Source organism: Hemibagrus wyckioides, linkage group LG17, assembly GCF_019097595.1.
Source record: "Hemibagrus wyckioides isolate EC202008001 linkage group LG17, SWU_Hwy_1.0, whole genome shotgun sequence".
Lineage (NCBI taxonomy): Eukaryota > Metazoa > Chordata > Actinopteri > Siluriformes > Bagridae > Hemibagrus > Hemibagrus wyckioides.
The window spans coordinates 7,867,293-7,887,186 of record NC_080726.1 but is presented as its reverse complement, the minus strand read 5'-3'; the positions used below and the strand labels follow the sequence as shown (position 1 = coordinate 7,887,186).

At 38.1% G+C, this 19,894-nt stretch overlaps 1 protein-coding gene across 1 annotated transcript in view; it reads left to right on the top strand.

The window, feature by feature from the left end:
- Positions 1-18,070, top strand: part of epha4l (eph receptor A4, like) — a 47,372-nt gene extending 29,302 nt beyond the window's left edge. Inside the window, exons 7-17 of the mRNA XM_058413268.1 lie at positions 430-589; positions 1,390-1,501; positions 1,613-1,662; positions 2,960-3,073; positions 3,524-3,709; positions 7,961-8,022; positions 12,457-12,666; positions 14,094-14,243; positions 15,015-15,223; positions 15,947-16,108; positions 16,862-18,070. Coding sequence (XP_058269251.1) covers positions 430-589; positions 1,390-1,501; positions 1,613-1,662; positions 2,960-3,073; positions 3,524-3,709; positions 7,961-8,022; positions 12,457-12,666; positions 14,094-14,243; positions 15,015-15,223; positions 15,947-16,108; positions 16,862-16,976 — 1,530 coding nt within the window. The 3' untranslated portion in view covers positions 16,977-18,070. The remainder of the gene's footprint in view (positions 1-429; positions 590-1,389; positions 1,502-1,612; positions 1,663-2,959; positions 3,074-3,523; positions 3,710-7,960; positions 8,023-12,456; positions 12,667-14,093; positions 14,244-15,014; positions 15,224-15,946; positions 16,109-16,861) is intronic.
- Positions 18,071-19,894: the final 1,824 nt, after the last annotated feature.

The following is a 19,894-nucleotide window of genomic DNA, read 5'->3' as shown; positions in this document are numbered from 1 at the left end:
TACTTACTATCAGGCTATTTTGTTAAATTTAGCTAAAAATATATTAGATAAAAATCACTAAATTAACAGACTACCTAACATTACCTGAGGGGGTTATTGCTAACTAGATAACGTCACTAAAGATAATGTTGCTTTGTTGTGATTATAAACAAATTTAACATTGTTTGTTCTGAAAACATTTGAAAAAAATTTTGCATCTCATTTTTAATGAGTTCTCTAGTAGTTGTAATGTAAACACATGGTATCGAGTACATATAAGAGAAGCTAAAGATAAAGATACGTACTGAGAAACACTCCTTGTCCCCTGAGGGTACCCATATGGGATATACAGGAAATGAGTGTTGACAGCCTGGAAATAGCCGTCAGACTTCCTAACTTGTGAACTTGTAACCTTCCTCTTTCCTTCCTTTATCCGTTTTTCCCTCTCAGGAGCAGAATGAGAGGAGTTATCGTATTGTGAAGACCACATCTCGGAGTGTTAACATTAAGGACCTGACACCGTTGACCTCCTATGTGTTTCATGTGCGCGCCCGAACCGCAGCCGGTTACGGAGATTTTAGCGCTCCACTGGAAGTCATGACCAACTCAGGTTAGTGGGAAACTTACCTTAAACTGACTTTATTACTAATCTTCAAAGGCTGACTTATACAATAGGGCATTGTCCTCTAGAAATCAGAATGATTAATGAGTTTTAAAGTGCTGGTGAAATCCAGCCACCAATCAGAAACATCGTTGTAACTCTGTAACCGTGGAAATGGAACAAAACCGCGACCAGGCGATTTTTAACTAGCTAGCTATAAACTTTACTGTGAATTAAATGGACCGAAGTGATGTAATAAAATAATAATAACATAACTAATATACATTTTTATTAAAATATTTGTTACAAAAAAACCTACCATAACAGAAGAATTATAAACACTGAAATATTTATAAAAATACTAATGCTGAATAGTAACCTTAAGGGTTTTTTTCTTAGTCTTGCAATTTTATTTTATTTTATTTTGAAATGATATTTTTGCTTTATAATCTCTAATAGACAAAGTCATAATCCATAACTATATTGGTTTTAAACTCTGTATTTATTAATAGATTTTCTTTTAATAAACAAATCTGTTGAAGATTACATATTTATATTTCATTAAATATATATATTTTTATATTTATTACTTTTAATTGTGATGTTCTAGTATTGATACAGTTTAAAAGCTCTGTCTCTGTCTCCTGTACCCATAGGTTTATCTGTAAATCCTTAGTATAATAGTATCTGTGAACATTTTCTTGTAACTGTATAAACTATAACTCCAGGTAAGGCGGCATAAATATGATAAAATAAATGATATTTGAAGGACAGGCGATGAAATAAAAACGTCTCTCTCTCTCTGTCAGTTCCGTCTCCTGTGGTGGGAGAAGGCATGAACCCCACCATCCTTCTGCTGTGTGCTTGTGGCAGCGTCGTTCTGCTCCTCATCCTCGCCTGTGCCTTCCTCATCAGAAAGAGGTGTGTGCCTGTAATCCTACTGTGTGTCCTCTGTGTGCGTGTCCTTTGTGTGTATTGTGGGTATTGTGTGTATTGTGTGCAGCAGCCGTTAAATTAGCTGTTTATTTTCAGGAGGGCCAAATACAGCAAAGCCAAGCAAGATGAAGAGAAGCACCAAGCAGGTACAAATCATCGCATTCGAACGCACATAAATACAGACCATTGCATCATTTCTGCAACTTCGGGACAGACAAAAGCTTCACTTGAGTGCTCCTGTAGCTCGAATTCATCGAGTTCTAGACTTTATCTGGTTCATTGGTTCATTTAATTCTAGTCTTTGTTTGGTTACCAGCACCATCTGGTTCTTTGTATTATTTATTTAGGATATGTTTAACTTTACTCTCATTGTCGGTTTGAGTACAGAGGCAATGAAACGCAGATAGCATCTAAACGGCAGCACAGATAACAAATGAATTAAATGAAATAAATAAGGTTATGATGAAATATGTTCAGATAACAGTCTACAGGTAAAGGTAAACAGAATGATGCATGTCTGTTATGCAGATGGCGATTAAATGAAATGAAACGGATAAGAATTACGGCACAATAAGGTGAAATGAACTGTATACACAGGTAAAGGTAAACAGCATGCAATATGATACTGTAGATATATCCAGTGATTACAATAAATGTAGGTGTACAAATAGCAATAATTTAAATAATTATATTAATGTATAAGTACTAAATAATTGTTAGACATTATTTTTCAGATTCTGGGGTTTAGACGTTCTTTGTTATTTTGGTTGTAGAATTGATCTGCTTCTATGTTTTATGTTTTTTAGTTTTTCTTGCTTTGTTTAATTCTTGGCTTCTTGATTTGATTGATTCTGTGCCTCGTCAGTTTCTGTGCTTAATTTGGTTTGTGTTTTATCAGGTCCTGGGTTTTAAGTGGGTCTGTGTTTATCTGCTTGTGTGTATTATCAGGTCCTGGGTTTTAAGTGGGTCTGTGTTTATCTGGTTCTGTGTATTATCAGGTCCTGGGTTTTATCTGGCTTACATGATTGTGCGTTCGTTTCTAAAACAGTTTTATGATGTTCAAAGTTTAAAAGGCAAAAGGTTTTTGAACAAACAACCTCACTTATTTTGTGCTGAATACATTCAGGTCAGATACATTTTCCTAAACCTGATCTCAGGTGTATCAGCTTCGATGGGGCATCATCAATGAGCATACAGGACCGCAGATGGGTTCCTCTCTTGTGAAACAGCAGCGTGACCATTAAGCTCAGCACCGTAACCCAGACACTTAGTAGTCAAATAACTAATATAAGAGTGGAAGTTAATCCGATCACAGGAGCGAATAGAAGGATTTAGCATTTGTTTAGGCAAATTAAACAAGCTCCGCTGGCAGGAAATGAAGGTACAATATGTGTGTGCATCGATGTGTGATTGGATGTGTGTGTGTGTGTGTGTGTGATGTAGGAGTGAGGGTGTACGTGGATCCGTTTACTTACGAGGACCCGAACCAAGCCATCAGAGAGTTTGCTAAGGAGATTGACGCCTCCTGCATAAAGATTGAGAAAGTCATCGGCGTCGGTAAGAGCTAGTCGTCATTCATCGGCTTTTAATGGTGACACAGCAAGGGTGCCTTTGTGTGTGTGTGTGTCAGTGTGTTAAAGCCATCAATTACTAAAATGCATTTTAAGTCATAGAAGTAAAAGCAATCAGAATTTTATAATTTTAATATTGTAAAAACTTCTACTGAGTTTATATACATATATTTTATGCTGCGGAATTTTAGTTTACTTACCACCAATGATGTCAGTGATGATACTTGACAACAGTAACTGTATAATCTCTATATAAGATCAAACTTCAGTATTCACTAAATCTGCTCACTATATACAAGTAACTCTCCAACAAGTGTTGGAAATTGTTTCTTGCAACATTTCACGTGGATTCGCCTTAAAATTCATAAATACATGAACATTTCACTAGTTTTCAGGAAGTCAAATATATTCTGACAGCCCAAGTGTGTATGTGTAGGCGAGTACGGTGAGGTTTGCTGCGGTCGTCTGAAGTTCCCTACCAAGCGCGAGGTGTGTGTGGCAATTAAAACGCTAAAAGCCGGGTTTACCGAGCAGCAGAGACGTGACTTCCTGAGCGAGGCGAGCATCATGGGCCAGTTTGATCATCCCAACATCATCCATCTGGAGGGCGTGGTCACCATGTGTAAGTCTCCGCCTCCTTTTCCATACTCTTAAATATTTGTTGTTTTACATATTTGTATTTTCATACGTTTTAGAAGGAGTAGGAAGTTGCAATATATGTACCATGGTTCAGATTTTTCTCATTTATTCCCCACATTATTGTTGTTATTTTTACAAAAAGCAGAAGGCTTCTTATAGACTAGATAAACTCACTACATGTTATACAAGATGTGACAGAAAAAAATTATAAAACTATTTGAGATTTAGCCACCAGAAGTGCGTGAATATGATAAGTGTCTTACATGTAAAAATATTTTTGAGACAGTTAAAATAACAATAATACATCATATTATTATGTATAATTAGAGTAAAAAGGTAAGCCATATTAAGGAAACACATTTATTTAGAGCTTATTTACGGTCTCAGGAGACAAAAGACGGTAAACATCTGAAAGTAGTTTTTCCTTCCAAATGTCTAACTTGCCCTTGATTAAGTAAATAAAGTCATTTACTTATTCAGAATAAATAGATTTTGTGTGTGTGTGTGTGTGTGTGTTATACCATAAAACACTGACAAATTCATTACTCTTACTTTCTCTCCAACTCAGACATACATACACATACATTCCACACACACACACAGACACACACACACACACACACACACATGCATACATAGCATGTGTTAGTGACAGATGCTGTAGGTGTTGTAAAAAGCCCAGAAGATCCGGTAGCATTTCAGAGCCATTAATCAAAGTGTCACATCTAAATGTGTTTGACTGTCACCCTATAGCTTTTCCCTATAGCCTAGAACACTGTGTGTGTGTGTGTGTGAATGGGAGAGAGGGCAACAAGTGGAGTGACTCTTAATGTGTTGGGGTGGGGGGTGTTTGGGGCATTGAGTGTCACTCTATATGTGTGTCTCTAAATCTCTCTGCCCTGCCATGTGTGTGTGTGTGTGTGTGTAAGAGTGGCTCTTAATGTGTTTAGGGTTTGGGGTCAGGGTGTTACTTAATATCCACCACTTAACACCCCACACCTCTATGTCCATCTCACACCCAGCCTCACAGCCGCTATGTGAACTCATTAACACACTTTGCATTGCTTTCGCACTTAAAGGCATTTCACTAGAGTGCAATATATTGTCTCATGCTTTGTTGTTACATTGATATATTTATGTATTTCTGTGTTAGAAACAATAATACTTTTTCCTGTCAGTATCGTCGTTCAGCATTCTGTCCCATGTCGGATTTTTAGATTGGGTTTTCGGTATTTGAACATTTCTGCCACAAAAACCTGCTACAAACTAGTTCAAAATAGATTATCTAAAACTTTAAATAGATTTTTAATAATTTAGCATTTCGTGTTCGATATCAGTAGAGGAACTGCTTTCAGATTTCTTTTTTTTTTTTTCAGGCTGTTATGGCAAGATTTTAACCTGGTTTCTCACTTGAAACCTGGTGAATAAAAGTCAAACATGTGTTTGGAAAACATCTGAGATGAACATCTGATCATTAAAGATGTAGAGTTTTCAAAAAGTGCCTGGACATGACTACTACTTACAAACAAGGCTCGGTTTGAGGGGCGGATACCAGGCCATGGTCTCTCTGGTGTGAAAACTGCTGAGACTGGAGTAAAGACTTAATTAAACTGCTGAACTGTTAGAACTTAGATTGAACATCATCACACAAGCTACATTATACTGAATATTGATATTCATATTACCAGGAGATTCCGAGTCCAAAATCGGTTTTATACGACAGTTTCATAAACAAGAAATTAATATCGACAATTTGTAAACCACAATTTATACACAATATGGTCTTCTATGGTTTTGCTCTGCTAGCAGTAATAGATCCAATAGAACTTTCCCAGTGCTTTCAGTAATATTGGCATCTGTTCTTCCTTTTTATCCTCTTCTGAAGAATTTTAATATTTTAATTCCTTAAAAGTATAATTTTCCATGCCACTGATGACGTCGCTAGTAGTTTTGAACTGGGATTTGGAATATTGGATGTTTCGAACACAGTCTGCTTGTAAGGAAATATATAGGCATTCTTAGACCAGTCATAGTAGTGGAGCAAAACTAATTGTTGTAAATGATGGCTATGAGGAGGACTTTGCACTTCACTTCATGATTCCACTTTTGACTTTAAGAGGAGGATGCATTTCTCTGTCCAGTCACCTTTAAGACGTCTGCTGCAAGGGATCCACAACAGAGGATCTACTCGAGAAGGCAAAGTTCTTTATGTTAGAAAACCTATAGGCAGTTTTTAGATTGGTTCTGGACCAGCTGACGACCCTTAATGTAGAGGGACGAAAGGAAATTTGTTAGCATGCTAAACAGCACAATGTTTTGTGTGCAAGTTTTATCAGGGTAAGATAAGATAATCCTTTATTTGTCCCACAACGGGCAATTTGCATTGTTACAGCAGCATAGGGATAGCACCAAGGTGACTTGAAAATAATAAAAGATATTATAGAGAGAAATAAAAAGATTTAAAAAGACATAAAAAGAAACAATCAAGGTATAGAAATATAAAATATTGCCCCTGCATTATCGCACAATTCCCATATGAGATGAGATGAGGAGGATTTCCAAAGATGTATTGTCCAGTTGGTGGTGGGATTGACCGGGAACAGTTTACTGCTATTAGCTAGCTAATTATATACGGTACTAAACTTTCGGCTATATTGCGTTAGCGGTTATCTACTGATAGTTTAATGGTGTTAGTAATTTCTTTGCAAGAAGAACAGACAACAGGATGATCTTTTCAATTTGTAAATATAATCTGTAATCTCTGGGGTCCTACAAGCAACTGGTCCCATTTTGCTGATATTTTATTTATAAGTTATTTGTAACACTGAACATTTGGTAAAAGGTTAAAATGCGCAGATTTGTGCTTCAATTCTTCTCCCCTTTCTTGCCCCTTAGAAATCCAAAACACCTCCCGTAAGTCTGCTGCTCTATGTGGCAGGAGTAACGAATCTGAATGCTTAATTTGCATAATGTAAATGCCTGCAAATGAAATCATAACATGCAGATGAGACCACAGCATTAGCTCAGCCCACACTTCTGCTCCTTTGCGCCTTCTTACGTTTTTCTCTGTGTTTTCTTTTATATATTGTCTTAGTGTCTCTAATTCTCAAAGCTTATTTATGCTTCGTTAACAACGAGTTCACTGTGGAGTTCATGGCCAAAATCCAGGCACGCAGGCACACACCGCACATGGCAAATATTGAATTTGTCTTTTAATGTAGAGGATAAAAGGAGGTGTGTCTGGGAAATCCAGGCAGGGAGGAGACGGCAGGTTCAAAGGTTAGCTGTTCCCCTGGCCCTCTCGAAGAGCTGTCAATCAAATCTGCCTGGAGGTCACATGAGAGGCCAACAGCAACAAAGATGGCTGACAATGTGTCTGTCTGGGCCTCCTTAGCTACACTTCCTCCTCACGGACGCACCATTAAGCAGCTGTCAGTCAGAGAGGCCGCACAAAGTGTGTGTTTTTGTATGAGCGTGTGTATCTGGTGTCGTTTTGCCCTCAAATAACAAAACGTAATTTGTTGATTTGTGTGAGTTTGGATAATTCTCAGTTGAGGATAAGGTAGGGGCTGTCATCTAGCTACTGAATCATCTACAAGATGTTTCTGTATATACAGCTCAAAGCAGCATTTTCATAGATTCGTAGATTTTCTCAAGAATCAGTGTTTGTTAGAATAAGTATCCTTTTTACCAGTTCCAATCGGCTTATCTGACACTTTCAACCAATAGTTTTTTAGGCACAGGTATCATATTAAATTAGTCAGGACGTCGTTGGCTTTCAGTGTGAGACGTTTTAACCTTACTCTGATCATTTTAATAACCTTACACACAATCTAGGGCATCTCAAAAGCAGAAACAGGTTTGATATTTATATATTTATTTATTTTCTATTTTGAAGATGCATTTGAAACGTCTGAGTGAAAAAAACTAAATTGTTTTATAATAAAAATTGATTTTATAATAATATATATTGCCCCTAATAGGCTAGGTAAAAAAAAAAAACCTCTGAAACCCCTGAGTGTCTTCTTTCATATGAGCCATTAATCACCACTGTGGTGTGTGACCTGACAAAGAAATTCAATGCTGAACATGGACACAACAAAAACATTTTACTTTTGTAAAAAGAGTTAAACATCTACATTTGTAATCATGTTATGTTATGCTATGTTAAAAGTCTGCAAATGCTTCGGTTTAATTGATGAATAATTGATTAATTGTTTCTTGCATCCTGCAGGCAAGCCGATTATGATCATCACCGAATACATGGAGAACGGCTCTCTGGACGTGTTTCTCAGAGTAAGTCTGACGCTGGATCAGTAGTAGATGTTCTTTTATATATATCTGTATGTGTGATGTTGACTCACATAACACATGACACTGAACAGAGAACAGATTTTCATTTTCAACCTCAGCATTTTAATGTATATCATGAAGATTCTGGAATTTGGATATCAACTGGTACACTTTATATAATAATTAATAAGCAATTAAGTCTTTAATATTGTAGTTCTTGATTATTTACTAAATGCAATAAAGATAAACACATGGAGCGCACTTTATTGCAATTAATTTTCCTCCCAATTAATGGAGGATAAGGAAAGTAGGACGATATAGTAATGTGACTTGAGCCACTTTTCTTTAATTGGGAATGTGAATAATCTTTCAATTCCGTATTATTAATTGTATGGGAGTTAGCTAGCACTTGGGAATAACTTTACTGTTTTTTTATTACTTATTTTAATTTTTAAGCAAGTACCATAGAAAATGTTACCCAGAGCTCTTATGTTGTATGCCAGGGGTCTCCAACCTTTTTTTGACAAAATAAAGGTGGCCAAGATCTCCTCGTGTTATATTATTAGTAACATTTATTTACATATCATATTTCCCTAAACCAAATAAACAGCTTTCTTAAGAAAATAGTCAATATCGAACAGTCATATTTTGCAATAAATCAATTAAAATTCACATAAGCAGCATGTTGAGTTGAGTTAATTGATTTAACACAACCGGTTTGCTGACTTTATCAATCAGTTATTATTGTCAGATTTCATTCATTCCCATGGATTCTTTTATTTATCAGCAAATTGTTACTTACAAGTCCAGTAGCACATACCCTGATGACCTCAGCAAGACTGAAAAAGACAAAATAAAAAGGGAACATCTTTGATATTGACCTGACATTTTATTGGACTTTATGTGATTAAATGCTATTATGCTAAATAGTCAAGTCAAGAAGCTTTTATTGTCATTTCAAGCTTATATAGCTGATGCAGTACACAATGAAATGAAACAACATTTCTCCAGGACTCCTGGTGCTACATAAAACAACACAGAGCTAGGGACTTGTCCTAACCACATAAAGTATCATGTATCATGTGAAACCTAGTGCAAACAGGACAGATACACAAAATGGCACTGACCAGTGTACATTCTGTAGTGCATTTGTGCAAAATAAGAGGATTGTAAACAATAAGACAGTTCTTCTAAACATATGTACACTTACATAATAGCAGCATTTGGTGGCATCATTGAATTGTGATGTGCAAAAAGAGCATGTAAATAGTGTTTATACGAGTGGTGCTGTAAACACAGATGTATATTGAATGAGTATTTGAGCGTGTGTGTGTGTGTGAGAGAGAGAGTTCAGTACAGTTCAGTTCTGGGTGTTGAGGAGTCTGATGGCTTGAGGAAAGAAACTGTTGCACAGTCTGGTTGTGAGGCCTGAATGCTTTGGAACCTTTTTCCAGATGGCAGGAGGGTGGAGTGTGTGTGTGTGTGAGGGGTGTTTGGGGTCATCCACAATGCTGTTGGTTTTGCGGATGCAGCGCGTGGTATAAATCACTGTGATAGAGGGAAGAGAGACCACAATGATCTACTCAGCTGTCCTCACTATCCACTGTAGGGTCTTGGTGCAATTTCCAAACCAGACACTGATGCAGCTGCTCAGAATGCTCTCGATGGTCCCTCTGTAGAACATAGTCAAACGTTGGAGAGTAGGATGGACGGAAGAGCAGGACAGCTAGGGTTTGTTTTTAGCTTAGCACGCACACCCACCTTCTTGCCGTGTTTTCACTTCCAAACGCACCGCTTCTGAGGTCCCCTCTGCCAACCAACTGCATCAGGCGATGCTGAGGACTGGAGGCCTGGACTTTGCAGCAAGCTGAGTTTGCGAAGCTTCTTCTGCACATCATCATGCAGGTTGTCTGTGATTTCTGTATCGTGTTACTGCCTGGCTGTTGTATACATGAACACCGCTTCCTTTGGTGTCCATGTACCATGAAAAGTCGGCTAAAAAGGTAATCTTGGATCAAAGACAGGATGTGCTGTGCTGTTACCACCTCCTAAGAGATAGACCTGGGGTCGGATTTTAGGAGGCAAAAACTGGAGGAAAAAAAAGCTAAAGCATCAACTGAAAACAACAAAACATCCTCCCACGTTTCCCCAGTTTAGTCTTAGCTAATTCCCAACTACTAGCTAACTCGCCCCAGTCACATGTGTAAACTAGATGCAAAAACATAGCAGAATTTTACAAAAGTCTGGTCAAACGACTAAAACATATCATACCATAATAAAATTGCTGCTTCTCCTGCTTGAAGCTGATTGCTTTTACTAAAATTCCATCTATTGAATGGCTCACAATTTAGCTACGTTTAGTCAGATGGAAAAAAACACCATCTTGTAGTTTTCTATGTCTGATACATTTCTGACTGACAAAATATTTGTTTTTATTACATTTAACAATGCATGGGGACACAAAGACCAAGAAGCACTCAAGGAAATAAACATACCTTTAACGACAGGTGTGTCTTTAAAGTCCTCTTCTATCCGCTCCTTATTTTCACGCTTGCGAGCATAATAAGCTTGAACAACAATTACTACAGCTCCAACTGCACACACTGCAGATCCTATAACACTCTTAAAAGGAAGCATTATATCTCCTTCAAATTAAGACAACCGATAAACAGCTTGTAAAGACAACGTTTAGTGAAAGAATGAGCCTCTGTTGGTTCGGGGGGATCTTACAGAAATGTTGACTGTGACATCACAGAGAGTCTTCTGTAGATACTTAAGGTGGCACGTGGAATACATCAAAACACGTCAAATGTTCAGTGCGCTAATAAATTCTGTCCAAACACACTGTGGGACTGGACATGGACATTAGATCATTGTGCTGTTTTATTGATAGACAGATATAGACTTTACTGGTGTTGATGAACTAGGCAAGATTACACATACACATTAATAAATCACAGCGGATTAGCAACGAATTAAAGTGACAATAACAACAACATAATGTTCAGCAAATAATTTACATCTGAAATAAAATACCTTTCGAGGGGAAATACACCAGCCATGTTCAAGCTATCAACTCATCTTTAGTTATTTATTTAACAAAACCTCTATGTTTTTGGAGAAGTGCCTCTTGTGCCATTTTGAGATGTTGTCTCACAAAAAAATATGTCAAATATATACACTACATTGCCAAACGTTTTGGGGCACCCCTTAAAATCATTGAAATCAGGTATTGTTTTTCAGGGGTTGGGCTTGGCCCCTTACTTCCAGTGAAAGGAACTCTTACCAAGACATTTTGGACAATTTCATGCTCCCAACTTTGTGGAAACAGTTTGGGATGACCCCTTCCTGTTCCAACATGACTGCACACCAGTGCACAAAGCAAGATCCATAAAGACATGGATGAGTGAGTTTGGTGTGGAGGAACTTCACAGAGTTCTGACCTCAACCCCATAGAACACCTTTGGGATGAATTAGAGCGGAGACTGTGAGCCAGACCTTCTCAACCAACATCTGTGCCTGACCTCACAAATGCGCTTCTAGAGGAATGGTCAAAAATTCCCATAAACACATTCCTAAACCTTGTGGAAAGCCTTCCCAGAAGAGTTGAAGCCGTTACAGCTAAAAAGGGCAGGCCAGCTCCATTTTAAATTCATGTACATGTAAAGGAAGATTTCTCAGTTTTGGCCTGGCTCACAGTCTCCGTGTCTTGGTATGCTGATGAAGCATTAAGGGTTCCTTTCACTGGAAGTAAGGGGCCAAGCCCAACACCTGAAAAACAACACCTTAATTCAATGATTTGGAGGGGTGTCCCAAAACTTTTGGCTATATAGTGTATTTAGAGACATTAAACATCAAATGGAGTCAAATTGATTCCAAGGATAATAGGATGGTTAATCACATAAAATCCAATACAATTTCAGGTCTCTGTTTTCAAAATTAATATTACTTTTAATATCAAAGGTGTTCATTTTTTATGAAAAGAGTCTTTTTCAGTCTTGCTGAGGCCATCATTTTGTACATATTCTATAAAACTTGTGAGCTACTGAGAAGCAGAGCCCCTGTTGTATAATACTAGGAAGATAAAATAATGAGATTGAGGTCTCCCTGCTACCATTCACCTAAGTTCGAAGATTAGTTGAGTTAGAAAATTTGATATACAGAAAAAGTGCAAGAGTAAGCCCAAGTGTCAATGTTTCTGAGATCCATCTGGAAACAAACTAAAAAAAACAGGAACAATTGGTCTTTTTTTAACATTTTCATTTTGCATTTTTACTTTCAGGCCCAAATCACCCATATTATCCTATGAATATTATTTTAACCTGTGATTTATTTATTTATTTATTTTACTCTACAAATTAGTATGATATGCCTCCATCAAATGACCTGGATGGATGAATTGGTTTTATGTTCTTTCTTATTTTTCACCTTTTACAGAAAAACGATGGTCGTTTCACAGTCATTCAGCTGGTTGGTATCCTGCGTGGTATCGCCTCAGGGATGAAGTATCTATCAGATATGAGTTACGTCCACAGAGACCTGGCAGCACGAAACATCCTGGTCAACAGTAACCTAGTGTGTAAAGTGTCTGATTTTGGCATGTCCAGAGTGCTGGAGGACAAACCTGAGGGAGCTTATACAACACGGGTAAGAGAGAGAGAGAGAGAGAAAGAGAGAGAGAGATCTGTCTCTGTAACGTTTGTCAAAAAAAACCCTACTATTCAGATATTATATTCAGTAATAAAACCTGAAGAAAAAATGTTTAGCCGGTTTAGTTTTCATATATACACTGGCCTCATAACTCTAGCACAAAGCTAAACTTCAGTCATGAACCCTGTCTAAGTTGATTGAATACATTTGAGTTCAGGGGGAAATTGTTTACCATTTTTAACAATTATGACCTGATATTGATTAATGACTGAATGATGTAATCTTGTTGGGGAAAAATATTGAACTTTACAAAATTGTATTAGCCTTTGTTAATGTCTTGGCAGTGAACTCAGACGACTTGATCCTAGAGTCTTTTTCACTTGTTGCCCTTTTTGTTCTTTTTTTATAAGCTTATGCTAATTTGTCAATACCATAACCTGTGAAAGGGAAAGAGAAAGAGAGAGAGAGAGAGCAGGAGAGAGATAGAAAGAGAGGAAGAGAGAGACAGACAGAGAGGGAGAGACAGAGAGAGAGCGAGAGACAGACAGAGGGGGGGGTGAGCAGGAGAGAGAGAGAGGAAGAGAGAGACAGACAGAGGAGGGGGGGTGAGCGGGAGAGAGAGAGAGAGAGAGAGGAAGAGAGAGACAGACAGAGAGGAAGAGACAGACAGAGGAGGGGGGGTGAGCGGGGGGGAGAGAGAGAGAGAGAGCGAGCGGGAGAGAGAGAGAGACAGAGAGAGAGCAAGGGAGAGTGTGAGAGACAGACAGAGAGGGAGAGACAGAGAGAGAGTGAGAGACAGATGGGGGGGTAGAGAGAGAGACAGAGAGAGAGTGAGAGACAGACGGGGGGGTAGAGAAGGAGAGAGAGAGAGAGCAAGGAAAAGAGTGCGAGACAGACGGGGGGATAGAGAGGAGGGGGCAGAGAGAGATAAAGAGAGAGAGCAATGGAGAGAGAGAGACAAACAGACAGATAGGGAGAAAGGGAGAGAGCGAGAGACAGACAGAGAAGGAGAGTGGGGGAGACGGATAGACGGGGGGGGCATACAGACAGAGAGAGAGACTGAGGGAGAGAGTGAGAGACAGACAGAGAGGGAGAGAGTAAGAGTCAGACAAATGGGGGGGCAGACAGACAGAGAGAGAGAGAGAGAGAGAGAGAGAGAGCAATGGATCGAGAGAGAGACAGACAGAGAGGGAGAAAGGGAGAGACCAAGAGACAGACAGAGAGGGAGAGAGTGAGAGACAGACAGAGAAGGACAGACAGAGAGAGAGAGAGAGAGCAAGAGACAGACAAAGAGATGGAGAGAGAGAGAGAGAGAGAGTGTGTGTAGGAGGCAGAAATAGAGTATGCATTTCACATCACACATTTCACAGATCTGTAGATGCTCACTATCAGTATATTGATGTGAACATAACTGTAAATCACAGGGAGGAAAGATTCCGATTCGCTGGACAGCCCCAGAAGCCATCGCATACAGGAAGTTCACTTCAGCCAGTGATGTGTGGAGCTACGGCATCGTCATGTGGGAGGTGATGTCATACGGAGAGCGGCCGTACTGGGACATGAGTAACCAGGATGTAAGTAAAAAAAGCCTCTATAACATGCAGTAAAACTATTAATGCATATACTGTAAATTCAGCATGTATTCACACTTAGAGAGAGTTATAAATATATGCACTTTTTTTTACATTAATATTTGTCTGCATTATAAGTCTTTGGTGCACAAGGAATACTGTTAAAGTTAAATTCTCTGTAGCTTATTTAAAAAGCTAGAGTAATATTTTTGATATATTATTAATATAAATGAATGAATTGATGTGTCTTATAGTTTGGTTTGACACGTCACTTTATTTCACTTTATCTCTTTATTTAAAGGCGAAATGAAATGGAAATTTGAACAACATTTTATCCACAGTGTGAAGTAGTTCATGTATTTCATGGGAATAATGTAAGACGGGACTTGGGTTTCCATTCATCTTACTTTGATTGGGGTCAGATTTAGATTCTAGGCTGCAATCAATCAAGAGGGACTGCTCGCCTCTTGCAACACGACCGGTACTCACATTTATGCGAGTGCACGGCAAAAAATCAGAGGCTGTTTAGAGGCAGGCAAAAGTCTCTGCACGTTAGTGGAAGATTACAGACAAAGAAGCATTTTGTTTGATTGAGACAATGAATCGTGACATACGTTAAAAAACAAAGATTTTGTGTTTAAAATAGGAAATACAATCAGTGTTGTTAAAAACACGGACAGTCAATGTTTGTCTCTTATGATGAATACAGAAATGCTTTACTGTATAGAAAGCAGATTGTCTGAACCACGCCGATTTCTGCTTCCTGTTTCCTAGGTCATAAAGGCAATAGAGGAAGGATACAGATTACCAGCACCGATGGAGTGTCCTGTAGCCCTGCACCAGCTCATGTTAGAGTGCTGGCAGAGAGAGCGCAGCGAGCGGCCCAAGTTCAGCCAGATCGTCAACATGCTGGACAAACTGATCCGCAACCCGAACACACTCAAGAGGATGGGAGGAGAGACAAGCAGATCACACAAACAAAAGTACATGAACATTTCTTTTAAATGCGTACAATCATTGGGTGTGATAAGCCTGCAAAATTCGAATGGCTCGAGTAAATGCAAATTGTTTGTCCATGAACTACTATTACCTTTAAAATGCAGTAAAATAAAACCAACACGGCTTCAGCCAAACACACCCAGTCATGGGAAGCTACTACTTCTACACAGGATGTTAATGTAATTTAACACCAGAGGTTACCGTATCTCCCAGAGATCATCCGTTTGAGTAATTCTAACTTCTGACAGCTCAGTTTAGTCATCACATCGTGTTGATGCTTCTCGTTATGGCATTTCCTTTAAAGGCTTGGTTTATGATTGATGTTAAATAAAAACCGCAGCATAATTTTACATGTCCGGCATCTTTTCTTAGTATTTACTTATTTAACATTTCTGAGTGAAATGCTTTTAGTCAAAATAACCTCGTTCTGTCTCCACTTTTAACATGCCTTTGCATTGTCTGTATAAAATACAAGCTGGCTAGTTCAATCTTTATCCTCGATCATTAGCTAGCTTAGCTTGAGATCTATTTTTTGTTATATAAAAATATAAAATGCATTGAATGATAATTTATGCTTATATTAATTTATAATGAATGATAATCTATGCTTATACTTAAATTTGTGCTTATCTCAGATTTGCATAAATCCTGGGAAACCCTAGATTTGCCTTCTGATATAAACACAATACTGGTTTGTTTATCCTCAGGTCCCACCCATCGGCACTAAACCACACCCCTTCCATCGAGCCATCCCCTTCGTTCAGTTCAGCAGAGGAGTGGCTGAAAGTTATCGGTCTGGAGAAGTACAGAGAAAACTTCGCTAAGGCCGGACACAGCAGCCTGGAAAGCATTATGCACATGAATCAAGAGTAAGTATTTTTACACATAAGCACACACACATATGCACACATATTAAACACTGTTAGTGACAGATTGCATGAAATGGGCAATCAAATGTAACTCTTGCCGTCTTCACTTTGAGCTCACAGGATTATTTATTTATTTATTTATTTATTTATTTATTTATTTATTTGTTTATTTTTATTTTTTTATTTATTTATTTATTTATTTGTTTATTTTTATTTATTTATTTATTTATTTATTTATTTATTTATTTATTTATTTATTTATTTTATTTTATTTTATTTTGTTATTTCATTTTATTTCATTTTATTTTTAAGCCTAGCACATATAACCAAATTCCAACCAGTTCTCTATTTATTATACAAGCTCACTACATAGGGTGTAACAAAATGGACCTGTAGATGGACTGTAATGGACCAACAGTTTCCTGTTGGATATTGTCAATTACTATCTAATATTTTTAAGACATTTCTTTTATATTTCAGTAGAAATTATATAGAGAGAATATTGATGCACATATTAAAGTGAATTAAGCAAGCTATAAACGGAATGCAGTTATTCAGGGCACTTTTCTTTGATCAAGAGAAGATTCATTTAGTCACAGATTAGCAAAGATTAGTAAGATTAAGAAGAACAGATAAGATGTTGGACACTTTTCCATTAAATATAAGTGGGAAATATTTATTCAGATTTAGCTACTATTCACATATTGAAATTGTAACATTATTTATCCCTAATCATTTCCTCACTCTTCATAGGGATTTGGCCAAAATTGGAATCTCGTCAAGTGCACATCAGAAGAAAATCCTGAACAGTCTCCAGGAGCTCCTGTCTGGAATACAACAAATAGACGAGATAAAGCTTCCTGTCTGATCTGTGATCTGTCAGTGCGACTTAAACCAACATGAGTGACAATATGGAAAACATGATGGATATAATATTTTAACTACTCACGCACTTTAATTGGATACGGACCGTAGCAGACAGTGGAATAGCTGCACTATCGATGGACTAGCCTGCATCTCATGGTCTTCCTGACTGAGAATTTCTGAGGGAGAACATGAAAAAACTGTCGACCCTCTGCAAAATAATACTGATATAGATTCAGGATTTCGTATCGGAGTCCACTTTTGAACAGACTGTGAAAGTGACACTTGTGAGAATATTTTTGCTGTTTTGTTTTTTTTGTTTTATTATTTTCCTTGTGACTGAAGGGAAGCAACATCATCCCCTTCAGGTCATCTTCTGAACAGCGCTCTTTTGTCGATGGAGACAAGTTACTTTTTCATGCATTTCTTGGTCCTGTTAAATACAGATTTTTTTGTTTTTATTTTTTATTTTTTGCTTCAGGAACTATTCGATTCAAGTTACCTGGTGACTTTTGATCCCTGGGGGGAAAAAGAAAAGAAAAACATTGCTATCCATAGAGAATGACATCAACAATTCAGACACTGAGAACTAGAAGCAGATATGCAGTGTACACAGAACATGTGAACCCAGGTATGATATGGCTTGAGGCTACTTGAAAAAGTCAGAATCTGCAAAACTCCAGCCTATACTTTCTCATTTTAATATCACCTTCATTATCACCGTCATCAATATAAACAACATTAAAATGTGAAACTTCTAACATATACTTTGCTTCTCTATACCTGCAAATAAAGCATTTTTGAATGTCCTCAAATCATTTGCTTTAAATACTTTTCCCTGATTTTAACCTAGTCCTATACTGTATATCTTTTCTTAATCTATGACCAAGTCCATGTTTTGGTGGACATTTTACAGATTAATGTAGCTTCCCTAAATGATCTAAACAATCAGTTTTCTATTGTACATAAAGCAATACTGTAATAAATATCAATTGTGAAGTGCCAGTGTAAAATCTGTCAATATATATGCCAAGCTGAGAGGTGAACTGAATGTATTATAAACACGGTGCGTTTTCTAATAAAATGGACAACACCTAACCAGCGTCTCTCTTTCTTCGATTCTTTCCATGCAGCATCATATCTTTAATGAGGATTTCCTTCTGCCTGAATATACAGAGGCTGCAGCGAGACATCCTGAAAAACTCACCACTGTGTTATACAGCAGTCCATCGGCGTGCCTCTGTGTAGAATGTCTCATGATTTGCTGAACATGTACAGTATTAAGGTCACATGTTAAATGGTTAAAATTGGGGCTGTTTTGGGGCATTTTACCTGTTTGCTATGGCTCTTTGTTAGTGCTCCTCTTGAAGCTATTGGTCTTATACACAGCAGGGACCGAAATAAAGAAATATGTCAGGAAACATGGGAAAAAAGACCAGAAATGCCTGGGGAACACCGAGGATAGTAACCAAAAGGACACGGGGAAACTAGATGAATGAAGAGAATAAGAGCAAGAAACCCAAAATATTAATGGTGTGGTTTCTTTATGTCGGAATTACAGTGATTACAATATGACAATTCCGAAATTCTATTCATTTTTCACGTTTGGAATTCGGAAACAGACAACAGAATATGGATCCATTGATGCTTACAATAGCTAGAAGTCAACTAAACCATACTGTAACTTGTTGCTCTTCCTGTTGTTTATTATATAAGGACTAAAACACAACAATCTATTAATGGAAAATAATCAATGATAGGGTAGAGTGATCCATTACCACTCTGAAATAAATTATTTCCTGTAACAGCATGTCCCAAACTATTTTAGTGCTGAAGACTTATTTGTGGTTTAAAACTCATTGGCACAGACACCTGAGACTCCTTTCATAAATGTTAAAGCTCTCTCATTACAGAAGTCTTCACCATATTAATGCTTACATACTGTTCTTTGGGGGGAACAGTGGTTTAGTGGTTAGCACGTTTGCCTCGTCCTTCCAGGCATGAGGCTTTGATTCCCATCTCCACCCTGTGTGCCGAGCTTGCGTGTTTTCTGAGTGCTTCGGGGATTTCCCTGTGGTTCTCCGGTTTCCTCTCCCAGTCCAAAGACATGCATTGTAGGCTGATTGGTATCTCAAAATTGTCCCTAGTGTGTGAATGGGTGTGTGTGTGTGTGTGTGTGTGTATGATTGTGCCCTGTGATGGGTTGGCGCTCTGTCCAGGGTGTCCCCTGCCTTGTGCTCCAAGTCCCCTGGGATAGACCCCAGCTTCCGTGTGACCCTGTGCAGGAAAATTGGTACAGAAAATAGATGGATGGATGAATGGATGGATGGATGGATGGGTGGATGGATGGATGGGTGGATGGGTGAGTGGGTGGGTGGGTGGGTGGGTGAATGGGTTGGGTAGGTGTGTCGATGGGAGGGTGGGTGTAGGGATGGATGGGTGATTATAGGGAGGGAGCGATGGATGGAGGGATGGAGGGATGGAAGGATGGGGTGGATAGAGAATTGGGTGGGTGGGTGGATGGATGGATGGATGCATGTTCTTTGTTAAATCACAAAATGTCTTCTCCATTTATTAGATTAATGAGCTGCTACTATAAAATTAATAACGTATGATTTGCCTTGCAGCTGGAATTATTATCAGAGCTGATCTTATAGAAAATTAATCAACACCCTTTGACCGATCAGAATGAAGAATTCAACAAATCCGGGCTCTGCATTAGAAAACAGAAAACAGTAATGAAAGTTTGCTAGACATTAAACTTCTGTCTCTAACAGTGGAAGATGTTGCCATTTTGTTATTTTGGCATTATACACTGTCTGAGATTTCTGAAAATTCATTTTTCGGCTGGAAAAAAGATGAATAAATTTTAGGATATGACATGATATGACTACACATCCTCATCAGTTACATTACACTCAA